A 23786-nucleotide genomic window follows, 5' to 3' on the forward strand; every position below is an offset into this window, starting at 1 on the left:
TACGATTATGGTGGACTTCTAATGACTAAACGTGTGCTGTAAGCAAGATACATCACACCCCAGCACCATATGACATGGTATAATGCATACCAGCATATACATACAAGACTTTAGCTGATGTATATTTGGAATAACATCAAATATTGCCCTGGGGGATGCATCAGTAATGATGCACTACTATGGGACAATGCTCTCCATCTGACGCCTACACAAAGAGCTTTGATAATATCATCTCAGTCACAAACAGGAAATATGTGTTGATGACAGACAGCTGTATGATTTGATCATGGAGCAGGCCTTCAGGCACTATTATGAAATTGCTGAGAAATATGTAAATGATGGTGCAACACTCAAGCCAGAAAAAATTTAGTTCTGCAAGCAAATGTTGGTATTCATGGGCTTTAAACTGGGCTGGGATGACTACAATCTCATAAAACATTCTACAGTCTGTGATGGAGTTCCCGTGCCAGCATCACCTACAATCAGTAAAATTCAACCCCAGTTTGGACTGGTCAATCAGCTGGCCCTATTCTTGGTCACAGCCCTAATCATGCAATCATTTCACAACCTTCTCAGGAAGACATCAAGCAAGAAGGTGCACAGGAATGCGCAATTGCAGGAAGCACATGAACAGGCACACATAACCATATCTAGGATGGCCAGGGAAGGTCTCACATACCATGACAAGGCAAGGTCCATAGCCACTGTTATGGATTGGAGTCAAAAGGCTCACATACCATGACAAGGAAAGGTCCATAGGTATTGTTATGGACTGGAGTCGAAGGGCATCAGCTTCATATTAATATAACAACACTGTGTGTGCCTGACACCTGATACACCATTCTGTTGCCTTGGGGGTTGGCATCTAGCACTTTGTGGTAGGGCCTCACTTAGTGAAATTAGGTTACTCTGCAGTAAGAGATGAAGCACTTATCATCTAGTGTTTGCAGATGGCACCCCTGTTCCTCCTAGGCTGTCTAAGCCTTGTGGTGGTGAAAGACCAACTTCTCTTTGTGAAAGCATTTGGTGAACAGCCATCCCTAGGCAATGCCAGCCCTTGTTTCTTCTGCCCCAAGGAGAAGGACTGCAACACAACTTTAAGATGAAACACATAGTTGGCCAGAGGAATTCTGCAGTGCAAACTTTCCCAGTACCCTGCAGGGCAATCTGACCTCGAATAGTAGGTGGTATAGCATGATAAACTGTAAGATTGGACTGAGCAATGAAGTGGGCTTGGCAGTGGATCAAGAGAATGTTTATCAAGCTACACTGTCAGATCCAGTGTATCAGCCAGCAGGGTGCTATCCGCAGGTATGCAGTCAACCCAAATCAACTCATAGCCCATGAATCCCACCAACTGCCTGCAGAATTGAAATTTTTCTGGAATGACTGTTGCACCATTGTGCATGCATTTTTCATTCTATCACACATGTTCACTATCTCCTGCATGAGCAACGAATCATTGCGAACAGATGACTAATTCTTAAAATATAATATCTTCATTTAGTAATTTCCTCTGTTCCTGATTTTTGGGTAGTAATACAGAAAGGGAAGATTTCCAGCCCTCAGGTCTACACCTCAGAGTTGCCTTCTATAACATAATTTCCGGCTAATCAGTTTTATCAAATTCTTTTATCATTGCTATAGATAACAGAAATACTGTACCAGCAATAATTTTGCATGGTTTTTGCTATTTCACTTGTTACCTCACGAAATATCCAAAACAGAAACTGAAAACCTAAGTAACATATATAGTTTTGGTAATCATATGTAGTAATGCTAATGCTAAAGAAATACTGACAATACTGCTAAAGTTTTAATAATATCCTGACTTCCAATTCCTTATAAAATTTTACTTTACTATCTTCATTCTATTTTCCCTTAAGTGCACTTGAATAAATAATGAAGATTATTACCTTTTTATTATATATTCATATTCTATTATTCATACTTAATCACTGTTTCCTGCATCAGCGAGGCAGTGCCAGGAAACAGACAGAGAATGGCCCATTCACTCATATACACACACACACACATATATATATATATATTTCTTTTTCTTTTAAACTATTCGTCATTTCCCGCGTTAGCGAGGTAGCGTTAAGAACAGAGGACTGGGCCTTTTTTTGGAATATCCTCACCTGGCCCCCTCTGTTCCTTCTTTTGGAAAATTAAAAAAAAACGAGAGGGGAGGATTTCCAGCCCCCGCTCCCTCCCCTTTTAGTCGCCTTCTACGACACGCAGGGAATACGTGGGAAGTATTCTTGCTCCCCTATCCCCAGGGATAATATATATATATATATATATATATATATATATATATATATATATATATATATATATCTTCCTTTCGTACTATTCGCCATTTCCCGCGATAGCGAGGTAGCGTTAAGAACAGAGGACTGGGCCTTTGAGGGAATATCCTCACCTGGCCCCCTTCTCTATATATATATATATATATATCATCCCTGGGGATAGGGGATTAAGAATACTTCCCACGTATTCCCTGCGTGTCGTAGAAGGCGACTAAAAGGGGAGGGAGCGGGGGGCTGGAAATCCTCCCCTCTCGTTTTTTTTTTTAAATTTTCCAAAAGAAGGAACAGAGGGGGCCAGTTGAGGATATTCCAAAAAAGGCCCAGTCCTCTGTTCTTAGCGCTACCTCGCTAACGCGGGAAATGGCGAATAGTTTAAAAGAAAGAAAAAAAAATATATATATATATATATATACATATATATATATATATATATATATATATATATATTCAGAAGTGGTAGAGGATGTGTGGATCAGGTGTTTGCTTTGAAGAATGTATGTAAGAAATACTTAGAAAAGCAAATGGATTTGTATGTAGCATTTATGGATCTGGAGAAGGCATATGATAGAGTTGATAGAGGTATTAAGGTATTAAGAATATATGGTGTGGGAGGCAAGTTGTTAGAAGCAGTGAAAAGTTTTTATCGAGGATGTAAGGCATGTGTAAGTGTAGGAAGAGAGGAAAGTGATTGGTTCTCAGTGAATGTAGGTTTGCGGCAGGGGTGTGTGATGTCTCCATGGTTGTTTAATTTGTTTATGGATGGGGTTGTTAGGGAGGTAAATGCAAGAGTTTTGGAAAGAGGGGCAAGTATGAAGTCTGTTGTGGATGAGAGAGCTTGGGAAGTGAGTCTGTTGTTGTTTGCTGATGATACAGCGCTGGTGGCTGATTCATGTGAGAAACTGCAGAAGCTGGTGACTGAGTTTGGTAAAGTGTGTGAAAGAAGAAAGTTAAGAGTAAATGTGAATAAGAGCAAGGTTATTAGGTACAGTAGGGTTGAGGGTCAAGTCCATTGGGAGGTAAGTTTGAATGGAGAAAAACTGGAGGAAGTAAAGTGTTTTAGATATCTGGGAGTGGATCTGGCAGCGGATGGAACCATGGAGGCGGAAGTGGATCATAGGGTGGGGCGAAAATCCTGGGAGCCTTGAAGAATGTGTGGAAGTCGAGAACATAATCTCGGAAAGCAAAAATGGGTATGTTTGAAGGAACAGTGGTTCCAACAATTTTGTATGGTTGCGAGGCGTGGGCTATGGATAGAGTTGTGCGCAGGAGGGTGGATGTGCTGGAAATGAGAGGTTTGAGGACAATGTGTGGTGTGAGGTGGTTTGATCGAGTAAGTAACGTAAGGGTAAGAGAGATGTGTGGAAATAAAAAGAGCGTGGTTGAGAGAGCAAAAGAGGGTGTTTTGAAATGGTTTGGGCACATGGAGAGAATGAGTGAGGAAAGATTGACCAAGAGGATATATGTGTCGGAGGTGGAGGGAACGAGGAGAAGTGGGAGACCAAATTGGAGGTGGAAAGATGGAGTGAAAAAGATTTTGTGTGATCGGGGCCTGAACATGCAGGAGGGTGAAAGGAGGGCAAGGAATAGAGTGAATTGGATCGATGTGGTGTACCGGGGTTGACGTGCTGTCAGTGGATTGAATCAGGGCATGTGAAGCGTCTGGGGTAAACCATGGAAAGCTGTGTAGGTATGTATATTTGTGTGTGTGGACGTGTATGTATATACATGTGTATGGGTTTGGGTTGGGCCATTTCTTTTGTCTGTTTCCTTGTGCTATATATATATATATATATATATATATATATATATATATATATATATATATATATTATCCCTGGGGATAGGGGATTAAGAATACTTCCCACGTATTCCCTGCGTGTCGTAGAAGGCGACTAAAAGGGGAGGGAGCGGGGGGCTGGAAATCCTCCCCTCTCGTTTTTTTTTTTAATTTTCCAAAAGAAGGAACAGAGGGGGCCAGGTGAGGATATTCCAAAAAAGGCCCAGTCCTCTGTTCTTAACGCTACCTCGCCAACGCGGGAAATGGCAAATAGTTTAAAAGAAGAAAAGATATATATATATATATATATATAAAAAATGTAGGTTTGCGGCAGGGGTGTGTGATGTCTCCAGGGTTGTTTAATTTGTTTATGGATGGGGTTGTTAGGGAGGTGAATGCAAGAGTTTTGGAAAGAGGGGCAAGTATGCAGTCTGTTGTGGATGAGAGAGCTTGGGAAGTGAGTCACTTGTTGTTCGCTCATGATACAGCGCTGGTGGCTGATTCATGTGAGAAACTGCAAAAGCTGGTGACTGAGTTTGGTAAAGTGTGTGAAAGAAGAAAGTAGAGGGTAAATATGAATAAGAGTAAGGTTATTAGGTACAGTAGGGTTGAGGGTCAAGTCAATTGGGAGGTAAGTTTGAATGGAGAAAAACTGGAGGAAGTGAAGTGTTTTAGATATCTGGGAGTGGATTTGGCAGCTGATGGAACCATGGAAGCGGAAGTGAATCATAGGGTGGGGGAGGGGGCGAAAATTCTGGGAGCCTTGAAGAATGTGTGGAAGTCGAGAACATTATCTCGGAAAGCAAAAATGGGTATGTTTGAAGGAATATTGGTTCCAACAATGTTGTATGGTTGCGAGGCATGGGCTGTGGATAGAGTTGTGCGGAGGAGGGTGGATGTGCTGGAAATGAGATGTTTGAGGACAATGTGTGGTGTGAGGTGGTTTGATCGAGTAAGTAATAATAGGGTAAGAGAGATGTGTGGTAATAAAAAGAGTGTGGTTGAGAGAGCAGAAGAGGGTGTTTTGAAAGGGTTTGGTCACATGGAGAGAATGAGTGAGGAAAGATTGACCAAGAGGATATATGTGTCAGAGGTGGAGGGAACGAGGAGAAGTGGGAGACCAAATTGGAGGTGAAAAGATGGAGTGAAGATTTTGAGTGATCGGGGCCTGAACATGCAGGAGGGTGAAAGGCGTGCTAGGAATAGAGTGAATTGGAACGATGTGGTATACTGGGGTGGACGTGCTGTCAATGGATTGAACCAGGGCATGTGAAGCATCTGGGGTAAACTATGGAAAGTTCTGTGGGGCCTGGATGTGGAAAGGGAGCTGTGGTTTTAGTGCATTATTACATGGCAGCAAGAGACTGAGTGTGAACGAAAGTGGCCTTTGTTGTCTTTTCCTAGCATTACCCTGCACACATGAGGGGGAGGATGTTGCTATTCCATGTGTGGTGGGGTGGCGATGGGAATGAATAAAGGCAGACAGTATGAATTATGTACATGGGTATATATGTATATGTCTGTGTGGGTATATATACGTATAAATTGAGATATATAGGTATGTATATTTGCGGGTGTGGACGTGTATGTATATACATGTGTATGTGGGTGGGTTGGGCCATTCTTTTGTCTGTTTCCTTGCACTACCTCACTAACGCGGGAGACAGCGACAAAGCAAAATAAATATAATAAATATATATATATATATATATATATATATATATATATATATATTTTTTTTTTTTTTCTTATACTTCGTCGCTGTCTCCCGCGTTTGCGAGGTAGCGCAAGGAAACAGACGAAAGAAATAGCCCCCCCCATACACATGCATATACATACGTCCACACACGCAAATATACATACCTACACAGCTTTCCATGGTTTACCCCAGACGCTTCACATGCCTTGATTCAATCCACTGACAGCACGTCAACCCCGGTATACCACATCGCTCCAATTCACTCTATTCCTTGCCCTCCTTTCACCCTCCTGCATGCTCAGGCCCCGATCACACAAAATCTTTTTCACTCCATCTTTCCACCTCCAATTTGGTCTCCCTCTTCTCCTCGTTCCCTCCACCTCCGACACATATATCCTCTTGGTCAATCTTTCCTCACTCATTCTATCCATGTGCCCAAACCACTTCAAAACACCCTCTTCTGCCCTCTCAACCACGCTCTTTTTATTTCCACACATCTCTCTTACCCTTACGTTACTCACTCGATCAAACCACCTCACACCACACATTGTCCTCAAACATCTCATTTCCAGCACATCCATCCTCCTGCGCACAACTCTATCCATAGCCCACGCCTCGCAACCATACAACATTGCTGGAACCACTATTCCTTCAAACATACCCATTTTTGCTTTCCGAGATAATGTTCTCGACTTCCACACATTCTTCAAGGCCCCCAGAATTTTCGCCCCCTCCCCCACCCTATGATCCACTTCTGCTTCCATGGTTCCATCCGCTGCCAGATCCACTCCCAGATATCTAAAACACTTCACTTCCTCCAGTTTTTCTCCATTCAAACTCACCTCCCAATATATATATATATATATATATATATATATATATATATATATATATATATATATATATATATATATATATATATATTTTGCTTTGTCGCTGTCTCCCGCGTTAGCGAGGTAGCGCAAGGAAACAGACAAAAGAATGGCCCAACCCGCCCACGTACACATGTATATACATACACGTCCACACACACAAATATACATACCTATACATCTCAATGTTCACAAATATATACACACACAGACATATACATATAGACACATGTACACGATTCATACTGTCTGCCTTTATTTGTTCCCATCGCCACCCCACCACACATGGAATAACAAGCCCCTCCCCCTTCATGTGTGCGAGGTAGCACTAGGAAAAGACACCAAAGGCCCCATTCGTTCACACTCAGTCTCTAGCTGTCATGTAATAATGCACCGAAACCACAGCTCCCTTTCCACATCCAGGCCCCACACAGCTTTCCATGGTCTACCCCAGACGCTTCATATGCCCTGGTTCAATCCATTGACAGCACGTCGACCTCGGTATACCACATCGTTCCAATTCACTCTATTCCTTACACCCGTTTCACCCTCCTGCATGTTCAGGCCCCGATCACTCAAAATCTTTTTCACTCCATCTTTCCACCTAAAATTTGGTCTCCTACTTCTCCTCGTTCCCTCCACCTCCGACACATATATCCTCTTTGTCAATCTTTCCTCACTCATTCTCTCCATGTGACCAAACCATTTCAAAACACCCTCTTCTGCTCTCTCAACCACACTCTTTTTTATTTCCACACATCTCTCTTACCCTTACACTACTTATTCGATCAAACCACGTCACACCACATATTGTCCTCAAACATCTCATTTCCAGCACATCCACCCTCCTGCGCACAACTCTATCCATAGCCCACGCCTCGCAACCATACAACATTGTTGGAACCACTATTCCTTCAAACATACACATTTTTGCTTTCCGAGATAATGTTCTCGAATTCCAAACATTCTTCAAGGCTCCCAGAATTTTCGCCCCCTCCGCCACCCTATGATTCACTTCCGCTTCCATGGTTCCATCCGCTGCCAGATCCACTCCCAGATATCTAAAACACTTTACTTCCTCCAGTTTTTCTCCAATCAAACTTACCTCCCAATTGACTTGACCCTCAACTCTACTGTACCTAATAACCTTGCTCTTATTCACATTTACTCTTAACTTTCTTCTTTCACACACTTTACCAAACTCAGTCACCAACTTCTGCAGTTTCTTACATGAATCAGCCACCAGCGCTGTCTCATCAGCGAACAACAACTGACTCACTTCCCAAGCTCTCTCATCCACAACAGACTGCATACTTGCCCCTCTTTCCAAAACTCTTGCATTCACCTCCCTAACAACCCCATCTATAAACAAATTAAACAACCATGGAGACATCACACACCCCTACCGCAAACCTACATTCATTGAGAACCAATCACTTTCCTCTCTTCCTACACATACACATGCCTTACATCCTCGATAAAAACTTTTCACTTCTTCTAACAACTTGCCTCCCACACCATATATTCTTAATACCTTCCACAGAGCATCTCTATCAACTCGATCATATGCCTTCTCCAGATCCATAAATGCTACATACAAATCCATTTGTTTTTCTAAGTATTTCTCACATACATTCTTCAAAGCAAACACCTGATCCCAACATCCTCTACCACTTCTGAAACCACACTGCTCTTCCCCAATCTGATGCTCTGTACATGCCTTCACCCTCTCAATCAATACCCTCCCATATAATTTACCAGGAATTCTCAACAAACTTTTTTTTTTTTTTTTTTATACTTTGTCGCTGTCTCCCGCGTTTGCGAGGTAGCGCAAGGAAACAGACGAAAGAAATGGCCCAACCCCCCCCCCCATACACATGTACATACACACGTCCACACACGCAAATATACATACCTACACAGCTTTCCATGGTTTACCCCAGACGCTTCACATGCCTTGATTCAATCCACTGACAGCACGTCAACCCCTGTATACCACATCGCTCCAATTCACTCTATTCCTTACACCCGTTTCACCCTCCTGCATGTTCAGGCCCCGATCACACAAAATCTTTTTCACTCCATCTTTCCACCTCCAATTTGGTCTCCCTCTTCTCCTCGTTCCCTCCACCTCCGACACATATATCCTCTTGGTCAATCTTTCCTCACTCATTCTCTCCATGTGCCCAAACCATTTCAAAACACCCTCTTCTGCTCTCTCAACCACGCTCTTTTTATTTCCACACATTTCTCTTACCCTTACATTACTCACTCGATCAAACCACCTCACACCACACATTGTCCTCAAACATCTCATTTCCAGCACATCCATCCTCCTCCACACAACTCTATCCATAGCCCACGCCTCGCAACCATACAACATTGTTGGAACCACTATTCCTTCAAACATACCCATTTTTGCTTTCCGAGATAATGTTCTCGACTTCCACACATTCTTCATGGCTCTCAGGATTTTCGCCCCTTTCCCCACCCTATGATCCACTTCCGCTTCCATGGTTCCATCCGCTGCCAGATCCATTCCCAGATATCTAAAACACTTTACTTCCTCCAGTTTTTCTCCATTCAAACTTACCTCCCAATTGACTTGACCCTCAACCCTACTGTACCTAATAACCTTGCTCTTATTCACATTTACTCTTAACTTTCTTCTTTCACACACTTTACCAAACTCAGTCACCAGCTTCTGAAGTTTCTCACATGAATCAGCCACCAGCGTTGTATCATCAGCGAACAACAACTGACTCACTTCCCAAGCTCTCTCATCCCCAACAGACTTCATACTTGCCCCTCTTTCCAAAACTCTTGCATTCACCTCCCTAACAACCCCATCCATAAACAAATTAAACAACCATGGAGACATCACACACCCCTGCCGCAAACCTACATTCACTGAGAACCAATCACTTTCCTCTCTTCCTACACGTACACATGCCTTACATCCTTGATAAAAACTTTTCGCTGCTTCTTACAACTTGCCTCCCACACCATATATTCTTAATACCTTCCACAGAGCATCTCTATCAACTCTATCATATGCCTTCTCCAGATCCATAAATGCTACATACAAATCCATTTGCTTTTCTAAGTATTTCTCACATACAGTCTTCAAAGCAAACACCTGATCCACACATCCTCTACCACTTCTGAAACCACACTGCTCTTCCCCAATCTGATGCTCTGTACATGCCTTCACCCTCTCAATCAATACCCTCCCATATAATTTACCAGGAATACTCAACAAACTTTTTTTTTTTTTTTTTTTTTTGCTTTGTCGCTGTCTCCCGCGTTTGCGAGGTAGCGCAAGGAAACAGACGAAAGAAATGGCCCAATCCATCCCCATACACATGTATATACATACGTCCACACACGCAAATATACATACCTACACAGCTTTCCATGGTTTACCCCAGACGCTTCACATGCCCCGATTCAATCCACTGACAGCACGTCAACCCCGGTATACCACATCACTCCAATTCACTCTATTCCTTGCCCTCCTTTCACCCTCCTGCATGTTCAGGCCCCGATCACACAAAATCTTTTTCACTCCATCTTTCCACCTCCAATTTGGTCTCCCTCTTCTCCTCGTTCCCTCCAACTCCGACACATATATCCTCTTGGTCAATCTTTCCTCACTCATTCTCTCCATGTGCCCAAACCATTTCAAAACACCCTCTTCTGCTCTCTCAACCACGCTCTTTTTATTTCCACACATCTCTCTTACCCTTACGTTACTTACTCGATCAAACCACCTCACACCACACATTGTCCTCAAACATCTCATTTCCAGCACATCCATCCTCCTGCGCACAACTCTATCCATAGCCCACGCCTCGCAACCATACAACATTGTTGGAACCACTATTCCTTCAAACATACCCAATTTTGCTTTCCGAGATAATGTTCTCGAATTGAAAACATTCTTCAAGGCTCCCAGAATTTTCGCCCCCTCCCCCACCCTATGATCCACTTCCGCTTCCATGGTTCCATCCGCTGCCAGATCCACTCCCAGATATCTAAAACACTTCACTTCCTCCAGTTTTTCTCCATTCAAACTCACCTCCCAATTGACTTGACCCTCAACCCTACTGTACCTAATAACCTTGCTCTTATTCACATTTACTCTTAACTTTCTTCTTTCACACACTTTACCAAACTCAGTCACCAGCTTCTGCAGTTTCTCACATGAATCAGCCACCAGCGCTGTATCATCAGCGAACAACAACTGACTCACTTCCCAAGCTCTCTCATCCCCAACAGACTTCATACGTGCCCCTCTTTCCAAAACTCTTGCATTCACCTCCCTAACAACCCCATCCATAAACAAATTAAACAACCATGGAGATATCACACATCCCTGCCGCAAACCTACATTCACTGAGAACCAATCACTTTCCTCTCTTCCTACACGTACACATGCCTTACATCCTCGATAAAAACTTTTCACTGCTTCTAACAACTTGCCTCCCACACCATATATTCTTAATACCTTCCACAGAGCATCTCTATCAACTCTATCATATGCCTTCTCCAGATCCATAAATGCTACATACAAATCCATTTGCTTTTCTAAGTATTTCTCACATACATTCTTCAAAGCAAACACCTGATCCACACATCCTCTACCACTTCTGAAACTACACTGCTCTTCCCCAATCTGATGCTCTGTACATGCCTTCACCCTCTCAATCAATACCCTCCCATATAATTTACCAGGAATACTCAACAAACTTATACCTCTGTAATTTGACCACTCACTCTTATCCCCTTTGCTTTTGTACAATGGCACTATGCACGCATTCCGCCAATCCTCAGGCACCTCACCATGAGTCATACATACATTAAATAACCTTACCAACCAGTCAATAATATAGTTACCCCCTTTTTTAATAAATTCCACTGCAATACCATCCAAACCTGATGCCTTGCCAGCTTTCATCTTCCGCAAAGCTTTTACTACCTCTTCTCTGTTTACCAGATCATTTTCCCTAACCCTCTCACTTTGCACACCACCTCAACCAAAACACCCTATATCTGCCACTCTATCATCAAACACATTCAACAAACCTTCAAAATACTCACTCCATCTCCTCCTCACATCACCACTACTTGTTATCACTTCCCCATTTGCGCCCTTCACTGAAGTTCCCATTTGCTCCCTTGTCTTACGCACTTTATTTACCTCCTTCCAGAACATCTTTTCAGTCACCCTAAAATTTAATGATACTCTCTCACCCCAACTCTCATTTGCCCTCTTTTTCACCTCTTGCACCTTTCTCTTGACCTCCTGTCTCTTTCTTTTATACATCTCCCACTCAATTTCATATTTTCCCTGCAAAAATCATCCAAATGCCTCTCTCTTCTCTTTCACTAATAATCTTACTTCTTCATCCCACCACTCACTACCCTTTCTAATCAACCCACCTCCCACTCTTCTCATGCCACAAGCATCTTTTGCGCAATCCATCACTGATTCCCTAAATACATCCCATTCCTCCCCCACTCCCCTTACTTCCATTGTTCTCACCTTTTTCCATTCTGTACTCAGTCTCTCCTGGTACTTTCTCACACAAGTCTCCTTCCCAAGCTCACTTACTCTCACCACCCTCTTCACCCCAACATTCACTCTTCTTTTCTGAAAACCCATACAAATCTTCACCTTAGCCTCCACAAGATAATGATCAGACATCCCTCCAGTTGCACCTCTCAGCACATTAACATCCAAAAGTATCTTTCGCGCGCCTGTCAATTAACACGTAATCCAATAACGCTCTCTGGCCATCTCTCCTACTTACATACGTATACTTATGTATATCTCGCTTTTTAAACCAGGTATATATATATATATATATATATATATATATATATATATATATATATATATATATATATATATATACATATATATATAAAGTGCGTAAGACAAGGGAGCAAATGGGAACTTCAGTGAAGGGCGCAAATGGGGAGGTGATAACAAGTAGTGGTGATGTGAGAAGGAGATGGAGTGAGTATTTTGAAGGTTTGTTGAATGTGTTTGATGATAGAGTGGCAGATATAGGGTGTTTTGGTCGAGGTAGTGTGCAAAGTGAGAGGGTTAGGGAAAATGATTTGGTAAACAGAGAAGAGGTAGTAAAAGCTTTGCGGAAGATGAAAGCCGGCAAGGCAGCAGGTTTGGATGGTACTGCAGTGGAATTTATTAAAAAAGGGGGTGACTGTATTGTTGACTGGTTGGTAAGGTTATTTAATGTATGTATGACTCATGGTGAGGTGCCTGAGGATTGGCGAAATGCATGCATAGTGCCATTGTACAAAGGCAAAGGGGATAAGAGTGAGTGCTCAAATTACAGAGGTATAAGTTTGTTGAGTATTCCTGGTAAATTATATGGGAGGGTATTGATTGAGAGGGTGAAGGCATGTACAGAGCATCAGATTGGGGAAGAGCAGTGTGGTTTCAGAAGTGGTAGAGGATGTGTGGATCAGGTGTTTGCTTTGAAGAATGTATGTGAGAAATACTTAGAAAAGCAAATGGATTTGTATGTAGCATTTATGGATCTGGAGAAGGCATATGATAGAGTTGATAGAGATGCTCTGTGGAAGGTATTAAGAATATATGGTGTGTGAGGCAAGTTGTTAGAAGCAGTGAAAAGTTTTTATCGAGGATGTAAGGCATGTGTACGTGTAGGAAGAGAGGAAAGTGATTGGTTCTCAGTGAATGTAGGTTTGCGGCAGGGGTGTGTGATGTCCCCATGGTTGTTTAATTTGTTTATGGATGGGGTTGTTAGGGAGGTGAATGCAAGAGTTTTGGAAAGAGGGGCAAGTATGAAGTCTGTTGTGGATGAGAGAGCTTGGGAAGTGAGTCAGTTGTTGTTCGCTGATGATACAGCGCTGGTGGCTGATTCATGTGAGAAACTGCAGAAGCTGGTGACTGAGTTTGGTAAAGTGTGTGAAAGAAGAAAGTTAAGAGTAAATGTGAATAAGAGCAAGGTTATTAGGTACAGTAGGGTTGAGGGTCAAGTCAATTGGGAGGTGAGTTTGAATGGAGAAAAACTGGAGGAAGTGAAGTGTTTTAGATATCTGGGAGTGGATCTGGCAGCGGATGGAAACATGGAAGCGGAAGTGGATCATAGGGTGGGGGAGGGGGCGAAAATTCTGGGAGCCTTGAAGAATGTGTGGAAGTCGAGAACATTATCTCGGAAAGCAAAAATGGGTATGTTTGAAGGAATAGTGGTTCCAACAATGTTGTATGGTTGCGAGGCATGGGCTATGGATAGAGTTGTGTGCAGGAGGATGGATGTGCTGGAAATGAGATGTTTGAGGACAATGTGTGGTGTGAGGTGGTTTGATCGAGTAAGTAACGTAAGGGTAAGAGAGATGTGTGGAAATAAAAAGAGCGTGGTTGAGAGAGCAGAAGAGGGTATTTTGAAATGGTTTGGGCACATGAGAGAATGAGTGAGGAAAGATTGACCAAGAGGATATATGTGTCGGAGGTGGAGGGAACGAGGAGAAGAGGGAGACCAAATTGGAGGTGGAAAGATGGAGTGAAAAAGATTTTGTGTGATCGGGGCCTGAACATGCAGGAGGGTGAAAGGAGGGCAAGGAATAGAGTGAATTGGAGCGATGTGGTATACCGGGGTTGACGTGCTGTCAGTGGATTGAATCAAGGCATGTGAAGCGTCTGGGGTAAACCATGGAAAGGTTTGTAGGGCCTGGATGTGGAAAGGGAGCTGTGGTTTTGGTGCATTACACTTGACAGCTAGAGACTGAGTGTGAACAAATGTGGCCTGTTTTTTTTTTTTTTTTTTTTTTTTTTTTTTTTTTTTTTTTCCCCCTGGCGCTACCTCGCTGAAGTGGGTGGTAATCCACTCCCAGATATCTAACACACTTCACTTCCTCCAGTTTTTCTCCATTCAAACTTATATCCAAAGCAACTTGTCCCTCAACCCTAATGAACCTAATACCCTTTCTCTTATTCACATTTACTCTCAGCTTTCTTCCTTCACACACTTTTCCAAACTCAGTCACCAACCACTGCAGTTTCTCACATGAATCAGCCACCAGCGCTGTATCATCAGTGAACAACAACTGACTCACTTCCCAGGCCCTCTCATCCACAACAGACTACATACTCACCCCTCTCTCCAAAACTCTTGCATTCACCTCCCTAACAACCCCATCCATAAACAAATTAAACAACCATGGGGTCATCACACACCCCTGCCACAAACCAACATTCACTAGGAACCAATCACTCTCTTCTCTTCCTACTCATACACATGCATGGTAAAAACTTTTCCCTGCTCCTAGCAACTTACCTCCCACACCATATACTCTTAAGACCTTCCACAAAGCATCTCTATCCACCCTATCATATGCCTTCTACAGATCCATAAATATTACATACATATCCATTTGTTTTTCTAAGTATTTCTCACATACATTCTTCAAAGCAAACACCTGATCCACACATCCTATACCACTTCTGAAACTACGCTGCTCTTCCCTAATCTGATGTTCTGTACGTGCCTTCACCCTCTCAATCAATACTATCCCATATAACTTACCAGGAATATTCAACAAACTTATGCCTCTGTAGTTTGAACACTCCTTTATCCCCTTTGCCTTTGTACAATGGCACTATGCATGCATTCCACCAATCCTCAGGCACCTCACCATGATCCATACATACACTGAATATCCTTACCAACCAATCAACAACACAGTCACCCCCTTTTTTAATCAATTCTACTGAAATACCATCCAAACCCACCACCTTGTCAGACTTCATCTTCTGCAAAGCTTTCACTACCTCCTCTCTCTTCACCAAAACATTCTCCCTGACCCTCTCACTTCACACACCACCCAAATCATTTACAGCATCAGCATGGTAGCCCTAGGAAATAGATAAAGAATGGCCCCTCCATTCATATACACACATATATACAAAAACACCCATACAGCACATATACATATATACATACACATACACTGAAATATACATATATACACATGTACATATTCATACTTGCTTGCCTTCATCCATTCCCTGCCCCATAGCATTCAAGATATTCACATCATGTGAACACAGAGTCAGGAGGAGCTTGCAACATATGGATGCCCTAGCCAGCCCTCCATGGAACATTTTGCTGGACTCCCTAACCACCCCTCCTGGAACATTTTGCGATATTGTTACTATATGATGACTACATATGCTTCCAAACAAGATGTATCTATCTATCTATCTACATCTCTGATGCCCATTCCATCTGGAAACTCCCATCAAGGGATGGCCAAGACAAAAGACTTCACTTATCCCTGTCCTAACATGCCTCCCTCACATACACCATTCCACGCAGCATTCCACTACTTCTCTCAATTCAGTATTCCTTCACGCTATTTGCCCATGTCACAGGAGATTTTCCACTCACACCAACCTCTTTAATTGTATTATCATACAAACGCCTTGTAAACTCCCAGTCTTCCATTCTTTCTACAAGCCCAAACCACCCCAAAGTATTACGTTTCATCCATTTTACCTCTCTACAATTCATTCCCTTTTGATTCCCTGCCATACCACATCTCTTCATTCCATCTAGTCACACCATATGCTCTTCTCAAATAGCTCACTTCTACAGCCTGGATTCTTGACCTCTGTGCCCCATTCCACATCCATGTTTCAGCTGCATAGGTCAGGGTTGGGAAGACTATGCTGTTCCTTAATCCTGTCTCCACTCCCATACTTACATCTCTACCCTTCATTATTCTTCTACCCTGTACTACTCACAACCTTATCTCTCCCTCCACATCACCACACTTACCCAAGACAGCTCCTAGATACTTAAATTCTCTCACTTCCAGTCTTTTTTCCCCACGTTCACAGCAAAATTTAGTACACTTTCTTCTTTCACTCTATGTGGTTTTACAAAATTCATAAGTGACTCTGTTTCATTTCAAACACCATTACTTTACTTTTACTTGCATTTACCTTCAATCACTATGCTGTTCCTTAATCCTGTCTTCACTCCCATACTTACTTCTCTACCCTTCATTATTCTTCTACCCTGTACAACTCTCAACCTTATCTGTCCCTCCATATCACCACACTTACCCAAGACAGCTCCTAGATACTTAAATTCTCTCACTTCGTCTTTTTTCCCCATGTTCACAGCAAAACTTAGTACACTTTCTTCTTTCACTCTATGACGTTTTACAAAATTCATAACTTCGACTCTGGTTTTTTTTCAAACGCCATTACTTGACTTTTACTTGCATTTATCTTCAATCACTCATGCTTACACATCATAAAACACACTTACAACCATCTGCATCTCTTCACTCCCAGCAAGAATAGCTCACACAAGCATACAAAATCACTAACAAAGGCTAGTCAACCGCTAGCTTTAGCAGTGCATCTAGCAGTATTACTTAGAGGAATATCCAAACATGGTTATGCCTATGATGCCTGTGTTAACAACTTGTAAATGAGTATTCACCAGACTGAAGATTAAACTGAACTGGTCTACATCACTGCAGTCAGACATATTAGCCAACCTTTAGATGATTTCCCTTTATGGCCCTGATGTCTTAAGACTCTGATCCCAGTTTAACAATGAAAAAATAGAGTACAAAAATGGCAAGACAACCTTATATCATGGACAACATATACTGCAGAAGACTACATCCAGAGCAAAGGCAAATGAATATCAATGAAAACATGTACAGGATATGAATATAAATGAACTAATGAACTTTGTGGCCTTTTAAATTATCTAAACTTTTCAAAAGTTACAGATAAGAACTATTATCATTATGAATAATGGGAATCACAAGCTGAAAATAAATAATTTCTTGAAAATAATGAACAGCTTTTCATAATTTTTTTTAAATTTTGGTCTATACTGATGAAACAACTAAAGGAAATACTATGGTGCATAATTGAGCTGAATGATATTCACCTCCTGTGTAATGCACAATGTAGATAATATACAATATGGTTATATTCCAAACACTGCACATCACAGGTCTATGTTGCCACAGACTGAAAGCTGACTTTCTAGAACGCTCCAAAGATTTGGGGCCATATAGGGCTTATGTATGACAGACAGAAATAAAGTTGTTTCCAGCCCTCACACGGCACAAAATGACTTCCGAGATATGAATAATTAGTGTCAATGGACTCACCCAAAATATCTCCCTGAGTCACAGCATTAAGAAAAGATAAGGAGGCACAATCAACACCATTGTAGGCATCTACTGGATCTAGGGATTTGAGTAAATCTCGTACATGGCGTACATGGATTCTGGCCTCCCGAACAGTGTAAGGATCTTCCTGAACCTTTATCACTGATCCTTCCTGGAAGAAACAAAACAAGTTAAAATCCTATCTATGATAGGAAAAGACACATAAGACTAATTGCACTGTTTCAATGCTTATATTTTATGATTTTCATTTGACGGTACAACTAAGCAATGTTAGCTTAGTAAAACTTCTATCAGCACTTTTAAAAATGTAAGATGTGTTTTCCTGATGAGAATCCTGAAAATGGTGATACTGCAAGTACATTACTCATTGCTGGACTTGGAAATAGTCTTAGAATTTATCTCAAGTTGCCTAAGGTAGAAAATTCTTCAAATATACCTTGAAACTGAACTTCGTTTTTCCTGATTAAAGCTAAAGTCGTTCCCTGAGAGTAGATGCCTTTCATATTTAACCCACCGAAGGTAACCTCCAAAAAATTTTTAAACACAGAATATGACTCTTAAAAATCCAGAATGCTTGGGACCTAAGCATAGCCAGATTTCCAGATTTCCCAGATTTCAGAATAAGCACTCTGATACATATGACACAAGCAGTTGTCATTCTGATAATATTCATGGATTCTCTAAATATACGTTTCCCAAAAATTTAAAAAATGCAGTCAGCAAAAAGAGTATTGCTAACCTTGCTGTGATTTACATCTTAAAACACAAGACAGAGAGTTTTGATATATTCTCCTAGTCTTGTCAATGTTACCTCCTGAATGATCTGATTCAGAGACTGTTTCAAGTGAAGAGGAGAGAGAAGAAATTAGCCTTGTTTCTTTTTAATAACTATCCAATGTTAGCTGTGTGGCCCACCATTTTCTTTTCATAAATAATTCTATAAAACACCAGGGTACATTCAGTCAGTATCCATGCCATATGGAACACAACCTGTCTAAACAGTCAAACAGTTCTGCTAAACATGTTTGTGAATCTGCCTCTGTTGGATGGTAGGGGTCAAAGTGTACGTCAACAAACCTGCGAAGGTGACCATTTGGAGGTCAAATATGATTTCTAGGAGGCAGTATATGGTTTTTCCAGTACTTGTGGGTTGGAAAGTTAGTACTGTTTTGCTTCAACTTTATTATAAAAAGCACCATTAATGTAAAATCTTACATTCTCCATAAATATTTCATTATAGGAAGAATATTCAAAATGATGCAACTGAAATTTAGATTTCTTTCAAATCTGTGTCACTAATGCAAGACACTCAATGTCTTTATAAGAATTTGTACCTTAGTCTTTAAGTGTCATTACAGCAAGATGTCACTCTACAAGGGGACCTGCTGTACAAGTGAAAGAATATTAGGAAAATCTGGTAGTTCTAAAACTTAAGCAAAAAAGCTATTCAAAGTTAAAAGTGTACTCTGCCTTTTTTCTCTCTCTCCATAAATTTCTTAACAGGCATATGAAGTATATATAATCACAGTAAGAGAACACCTTGGAACATCCACAGTCATTATCCACAGCACTAATGAGGGCCATAGCTTTGTCTAAATGGTCAAACACTGCTGTTGTGCCCTTGGTTTTGAATCTACTTGTGGTAAGGGATGTAATGATACTGATATCCTCCCTCTCCTCCTAGAATTTCTCTGCCTCTGTCAGTTTGGTACAAGTCAATGCATCAACCAGCCATTCCTACCAAAATGACTAATAAGAGATGGAAACTTAGTCCAAGCAATTTTCCCAGTGCTAGCTTTAACAATTATAATAGGCATTATGAGTGAAAAGCCTTACAACAGTCTTAAATATTTCATTATCAATCATAAAGGATACTCAAATCAGTAAACTGAAAAGAATTTCTTTTTTCCAATCTGTAGTCACTGTGAGACCCTTAGCACTGTTATATGGGGATAGGGGAAAAAGAATACTTCCCACGCATTCCTCACGTGTCATAGAAGGCGACTAAAGGGGACGGGAGCGGGGGGGCTGGAGACCCAACCCTCCTTGTATTCTAACGTTCTAAAAGCGGAAACAGAAGGAGTCACGCGGGGAGTGCTCAGCCTCCTCAAAGGCTTAGATTGGGGTGTCTAAATGTGTGTGGATGTAACCAAGAAAAAAGGAGAGATAGGTAGTATGTTTGAGGAAAGGAACCTGGATGTTTTGGCTCTGAGAGAAATGAAGCTTAAGGGTAAAGGGGAAGAGTGGTTTAGGAATGTCTTAGGAGTAAAGTCAGGGGTTAGTGAGAGGACAAGAGCAAGGGAAGGAGTAACACTACTCCTGAAACAGGAGTGGTGAGAGTATGTGATAGAGTATAAGAAAGTAAACTCTAGATTGATATGGGTAAAACGGAAAGTGGATGGAGAGAGATAGGTGATTATTGGTGCATATGCGCCTGGGCATGAGAAGAAAGATCATGAGAGGCAAGTGTTTTGGGAGCAGCTGAATGAGTGTGTTAGTAGTTTTGATGCATGAGACCGGGTTATAGTGATGGGTGATTTGAATGCAAAGGTGAGTAATGTGGCAGTTGAGGGAACACATGGGGTGTTCAGTGTTGTAAACGGAAATGGTGAAAGAGCTTGTAGATTTATGTGCTGAAAAAGGACTGGTGATTGGGAATACCTGATTTAGAAAGAGAGATATACATAAGTAAACGTATGTAAGTAGGAGAGATGGCCAGAGAGCATTATTGGATTACGAGTTAATTGATAGGCGTGCGAAAGGGAGATTTTTGGATGTTAATGCGCTGAGAGGTGCAACTGGAGGGATGTCTGATCATTAACTTGTGGAGGAAAAGTTGAAGATTTGTAGAGGTTTTCAGAAAAGAAGAAAGAATGTTGGGGTGAAAAGAGAGGTGAGAGTAAGTGAGCTTGGGAAGGAGACTTGTGTGAGGAAGTACCAGGAGAGACTGAGTACAGAATGGAAAAAGGTGAGAGCAAAAGACGTAAGGGGAGTGGGGGAGGAATGGGATGTATTTAGGGAAGCAGTGATGGCTTGCGCAAAAGATGCTTGTGGCATGAGTAGTGTGGGTGGTTGGCAGATAAGAAAAGGTAGTGAGTGGTGGGATGAAGAAGTAAGATTATTACTGAAAGAGAAGAGAGGGGCATTTGGACGATTTTTGCAAGGAAATAATGCAAATGACTTGGGAGATGTATAAAAGAAAGAGACAGGAAGTCAAGAGAAAGGTGCAAGAGGTGAAAAAGAGGGTAAATGAGAGTTGGGGCGAGAGAGTATCATTAAATTTTAGGGAGAATAAAAAGATTTTAACTTTCTAAAATGGGAAACAGAAGAAGGAGTCACGCGGGGAGTGCTCATACTCCTCAAAGGCTCAGATTGGGGCGCCTAAATGTGTGTGGATGTAACCAAGATGTGAAAAAAGGAGAGATAGGTAGTATGTTTGAGGAAAGGAACCTGGATGTTTTGGCTCTGTGTGAAACGAAGCTCAAGGGTGAAGGGGAAGAGTGGTTTGGGAATGTCTTGGGAGTAAAGTCAGGGGTTAGTGAGAGGACAAGAGCAAGGGAAGGAGTAGCAGTACTCCTGAAACAGGAGTTGTGGGAGTACGTGATAGAATGTAAGAAAGTAAATTCCCGATTAATATGGGTAAAACTGAAAGTTGATGGAGAGAGATGGGTGATTATTGGTGCATATGCACCTGGGCATGAGAAGAAAGATCATGAGAAGCAAGTGTTTTGGGAGCAGCTGAATGAGTGTGTTAGTGGTTTTGATGCACGAGACCGGGTTATAGTGATGGGTGATTTGAATGCAAAGGTGAGTAATGTGGCAGTTGAGGGAATAATTGGTGTACATGGGGTGTTCAGTGTTGTAAATGGAAATGGTGAAGAGCTTGTAGAATTATGTGCTGAAAAAGGACTGATGATTGGGAATACCTGGTTTAAAAAGCGAGATATACATAAGTATACTTATGTAAGTAGGAGAGATGGCCAGAGAGCGTTATTGGATTACGTGTTAATTGACAGGCGCGCGAAAGAGAGACTTTTGGATGTTAATGTGCTGAGAGGTGCAACTGGAGGGATGTCTGATCATTATCTTGTGGAGGCTAAGGTGAAGATTTGTATGGGTTTTCAGAAAAGAAGAGTGAATGTTGGGGTGAAGAGGGTGGTGAGAGTAAGTGAGCTTGGGAAGGAGACTTGTGTGAGGAAGTACCAGGAGAGACTGAGTACAGAATGGAAAACGGTGAGAACAATGGAAGTAAGGGGAGTGGGGGAGGAATGGGACGTATTTAGGGAATCAGTGATGGATTGCACAAAAGATGCTTGTGGCATGAGAAGAGTGGGAGGTGGGTTGATTAGAAAGGGTAGTGAGTGGTGGGATGAAGAAGTAAGAGTATTAGTGAAAGAGAAGAGAGAGGCATTTGGATGATTTTTGCAGGGAAAAAATGCAGTTGAGTGGGAGACGTATAAAAGAAAGAGACAGGAGGTCAAGAGAAAGGTGCAAGAGGTGAAAAAAAGGGCAAATGAGAGTTGGGGTGAGAGAGTATCATTAAATTTTAGGGAGAATAAAAAGATGTTCTGGAAGGAGGTAAATAAAGTGCGTAAGACAAGGGAGCAAATGGGAACTTCAGTGAAGGGCGCAAATGGGGAGGTGATAACAAGTAGTGGTGATGTGAGAAGGAGATGGAGTGAGTATTTTGAAGGTTTGTTGAATGTGTTTGATGATAGAGTGGCAGATATAGGGTGTTTTGGTTGAGGTGGTGTGCAAAGTGAGAGGGTTAGGGGAAAATGATTTGGTAAACATAGAAGAGGTAGTAAAAGCTTTGCGGAAGATGAAAGCCGGCAAGGCAGCAGGTTTGGATGGTATTGCAGTGGAATTTATTAAAAAAGGGGGTGTCTGTATTGTTGACTGGTTGGTAAGGTTATTTAATGTATGTATGACTCACGGTGAGGTGCCTGAGGATTGGCGGAATGCGTGCATAGTGCCATTGTACAAAGGCAAAGGGGATAAGAGTGAGTGCTCATATTACAGAGGTATAAGTTTGTTGAGTATTCCTGGTAAATTATATAGGAGGGTATTGATTGAGAGGGTGAAGGCATGTACAGAGCATCAGATTGGGGAAGAGCAGTGTGGTTTCAGAAGTGGTAGAGGATGTGTGGATCAGGTGTTTGCTTTGAAGAATGTATGTGAGAAATAGAAAAGCAAATGGATTTGTATGTAGCATTTATGGATCTGGAGAAGGCATATGATAGAGTTGATGGAGATGCTCTGTAGAAGGTATTAAGAATATATGGTGTGGGAGGCAAGTTGTTAGAAGCAGTGAAAAGTTTTTATCGAGGATGTAAGGCATGTGTACGTGTTAGGAAGAGAGGAAAGTGATTGGTTCTCAGTGAATGTAGGTTTGCGGCAGGGGTGTGTGATGTCTCCATGGTTGTTTAATTTGTTTATGGATGGGGTTGTTAGGGAGGTGAATGCAAGAGTTTTGGAAAGAGGGGCAAGTATGAAGTCTGTTGGGGATGAGAGAGCTTGGGAAGTGAGTCAGTTGTTGTTCGCTGATGATACAGCGCTGGTGGCTGATTCATGTGAGAAACTGCAGAAGCTGGTGACTGAGTTTGGTAAAGTGTGTGAAAGAAGAAAGTTAAGAGTAAATGTGAATAAGAGCAAGGTTATTAGGTACAGTAGGGTTGAGGGTCAAGTCAATTGGGAGGTGAGTTTGAATGGAGAAAAACTGGAGGAAGTGAAGTGTTTTAGATATCTGGGAGTGGATCTGGCAGCGGATGGAAACATGGAAGCGGAAGTGGATCATAGGGTGGGGGAGGGGGCGAAAATTCTGGGAGCCTTGAAGAATGTGTGGAAATCGAGAACATTATCTCGGAAAGCAAAAATGGGTATGTTTGAAGGAATAGTGGTTC

General features: G+C 41.8%; 1 protein-coding gene across 1 annotated transcript in view; it reads right to left on the bottom strand.

Moving 5' to 3' along the window:
* clu (clustered mitochondria protein homolog) overlaps window positions 1-23786 on the bottom strand; it is a 132606-nt gene that overhangs the window by 43999 nt on the left and 64821 nt on the right. The window contains exon 4 of the mRNA XM_071672221.1: window positions 17863-18034. Within this exon, the coding sequence (XP_071528322.1) occupies window positions 17863-18034 (172 nt within the window). The remainder of the gene's footprint in view (window positions 1-17862; window positions 18035-23786) is intronic.

This window comes from Panulirus ornatus, chromosome 17 (assembly GCF_036320965.1).
Source record: "Panulirus ornatus isolate Po-2019 chromosome 17, ASM3632096v1, whole genome shotgun sequence".
NCBI lineage: Eukaryota > Metazoa > Arthropoda > Malacostraca > Decapoda > Palinuridae > Panulirus > Panulirus ornatus.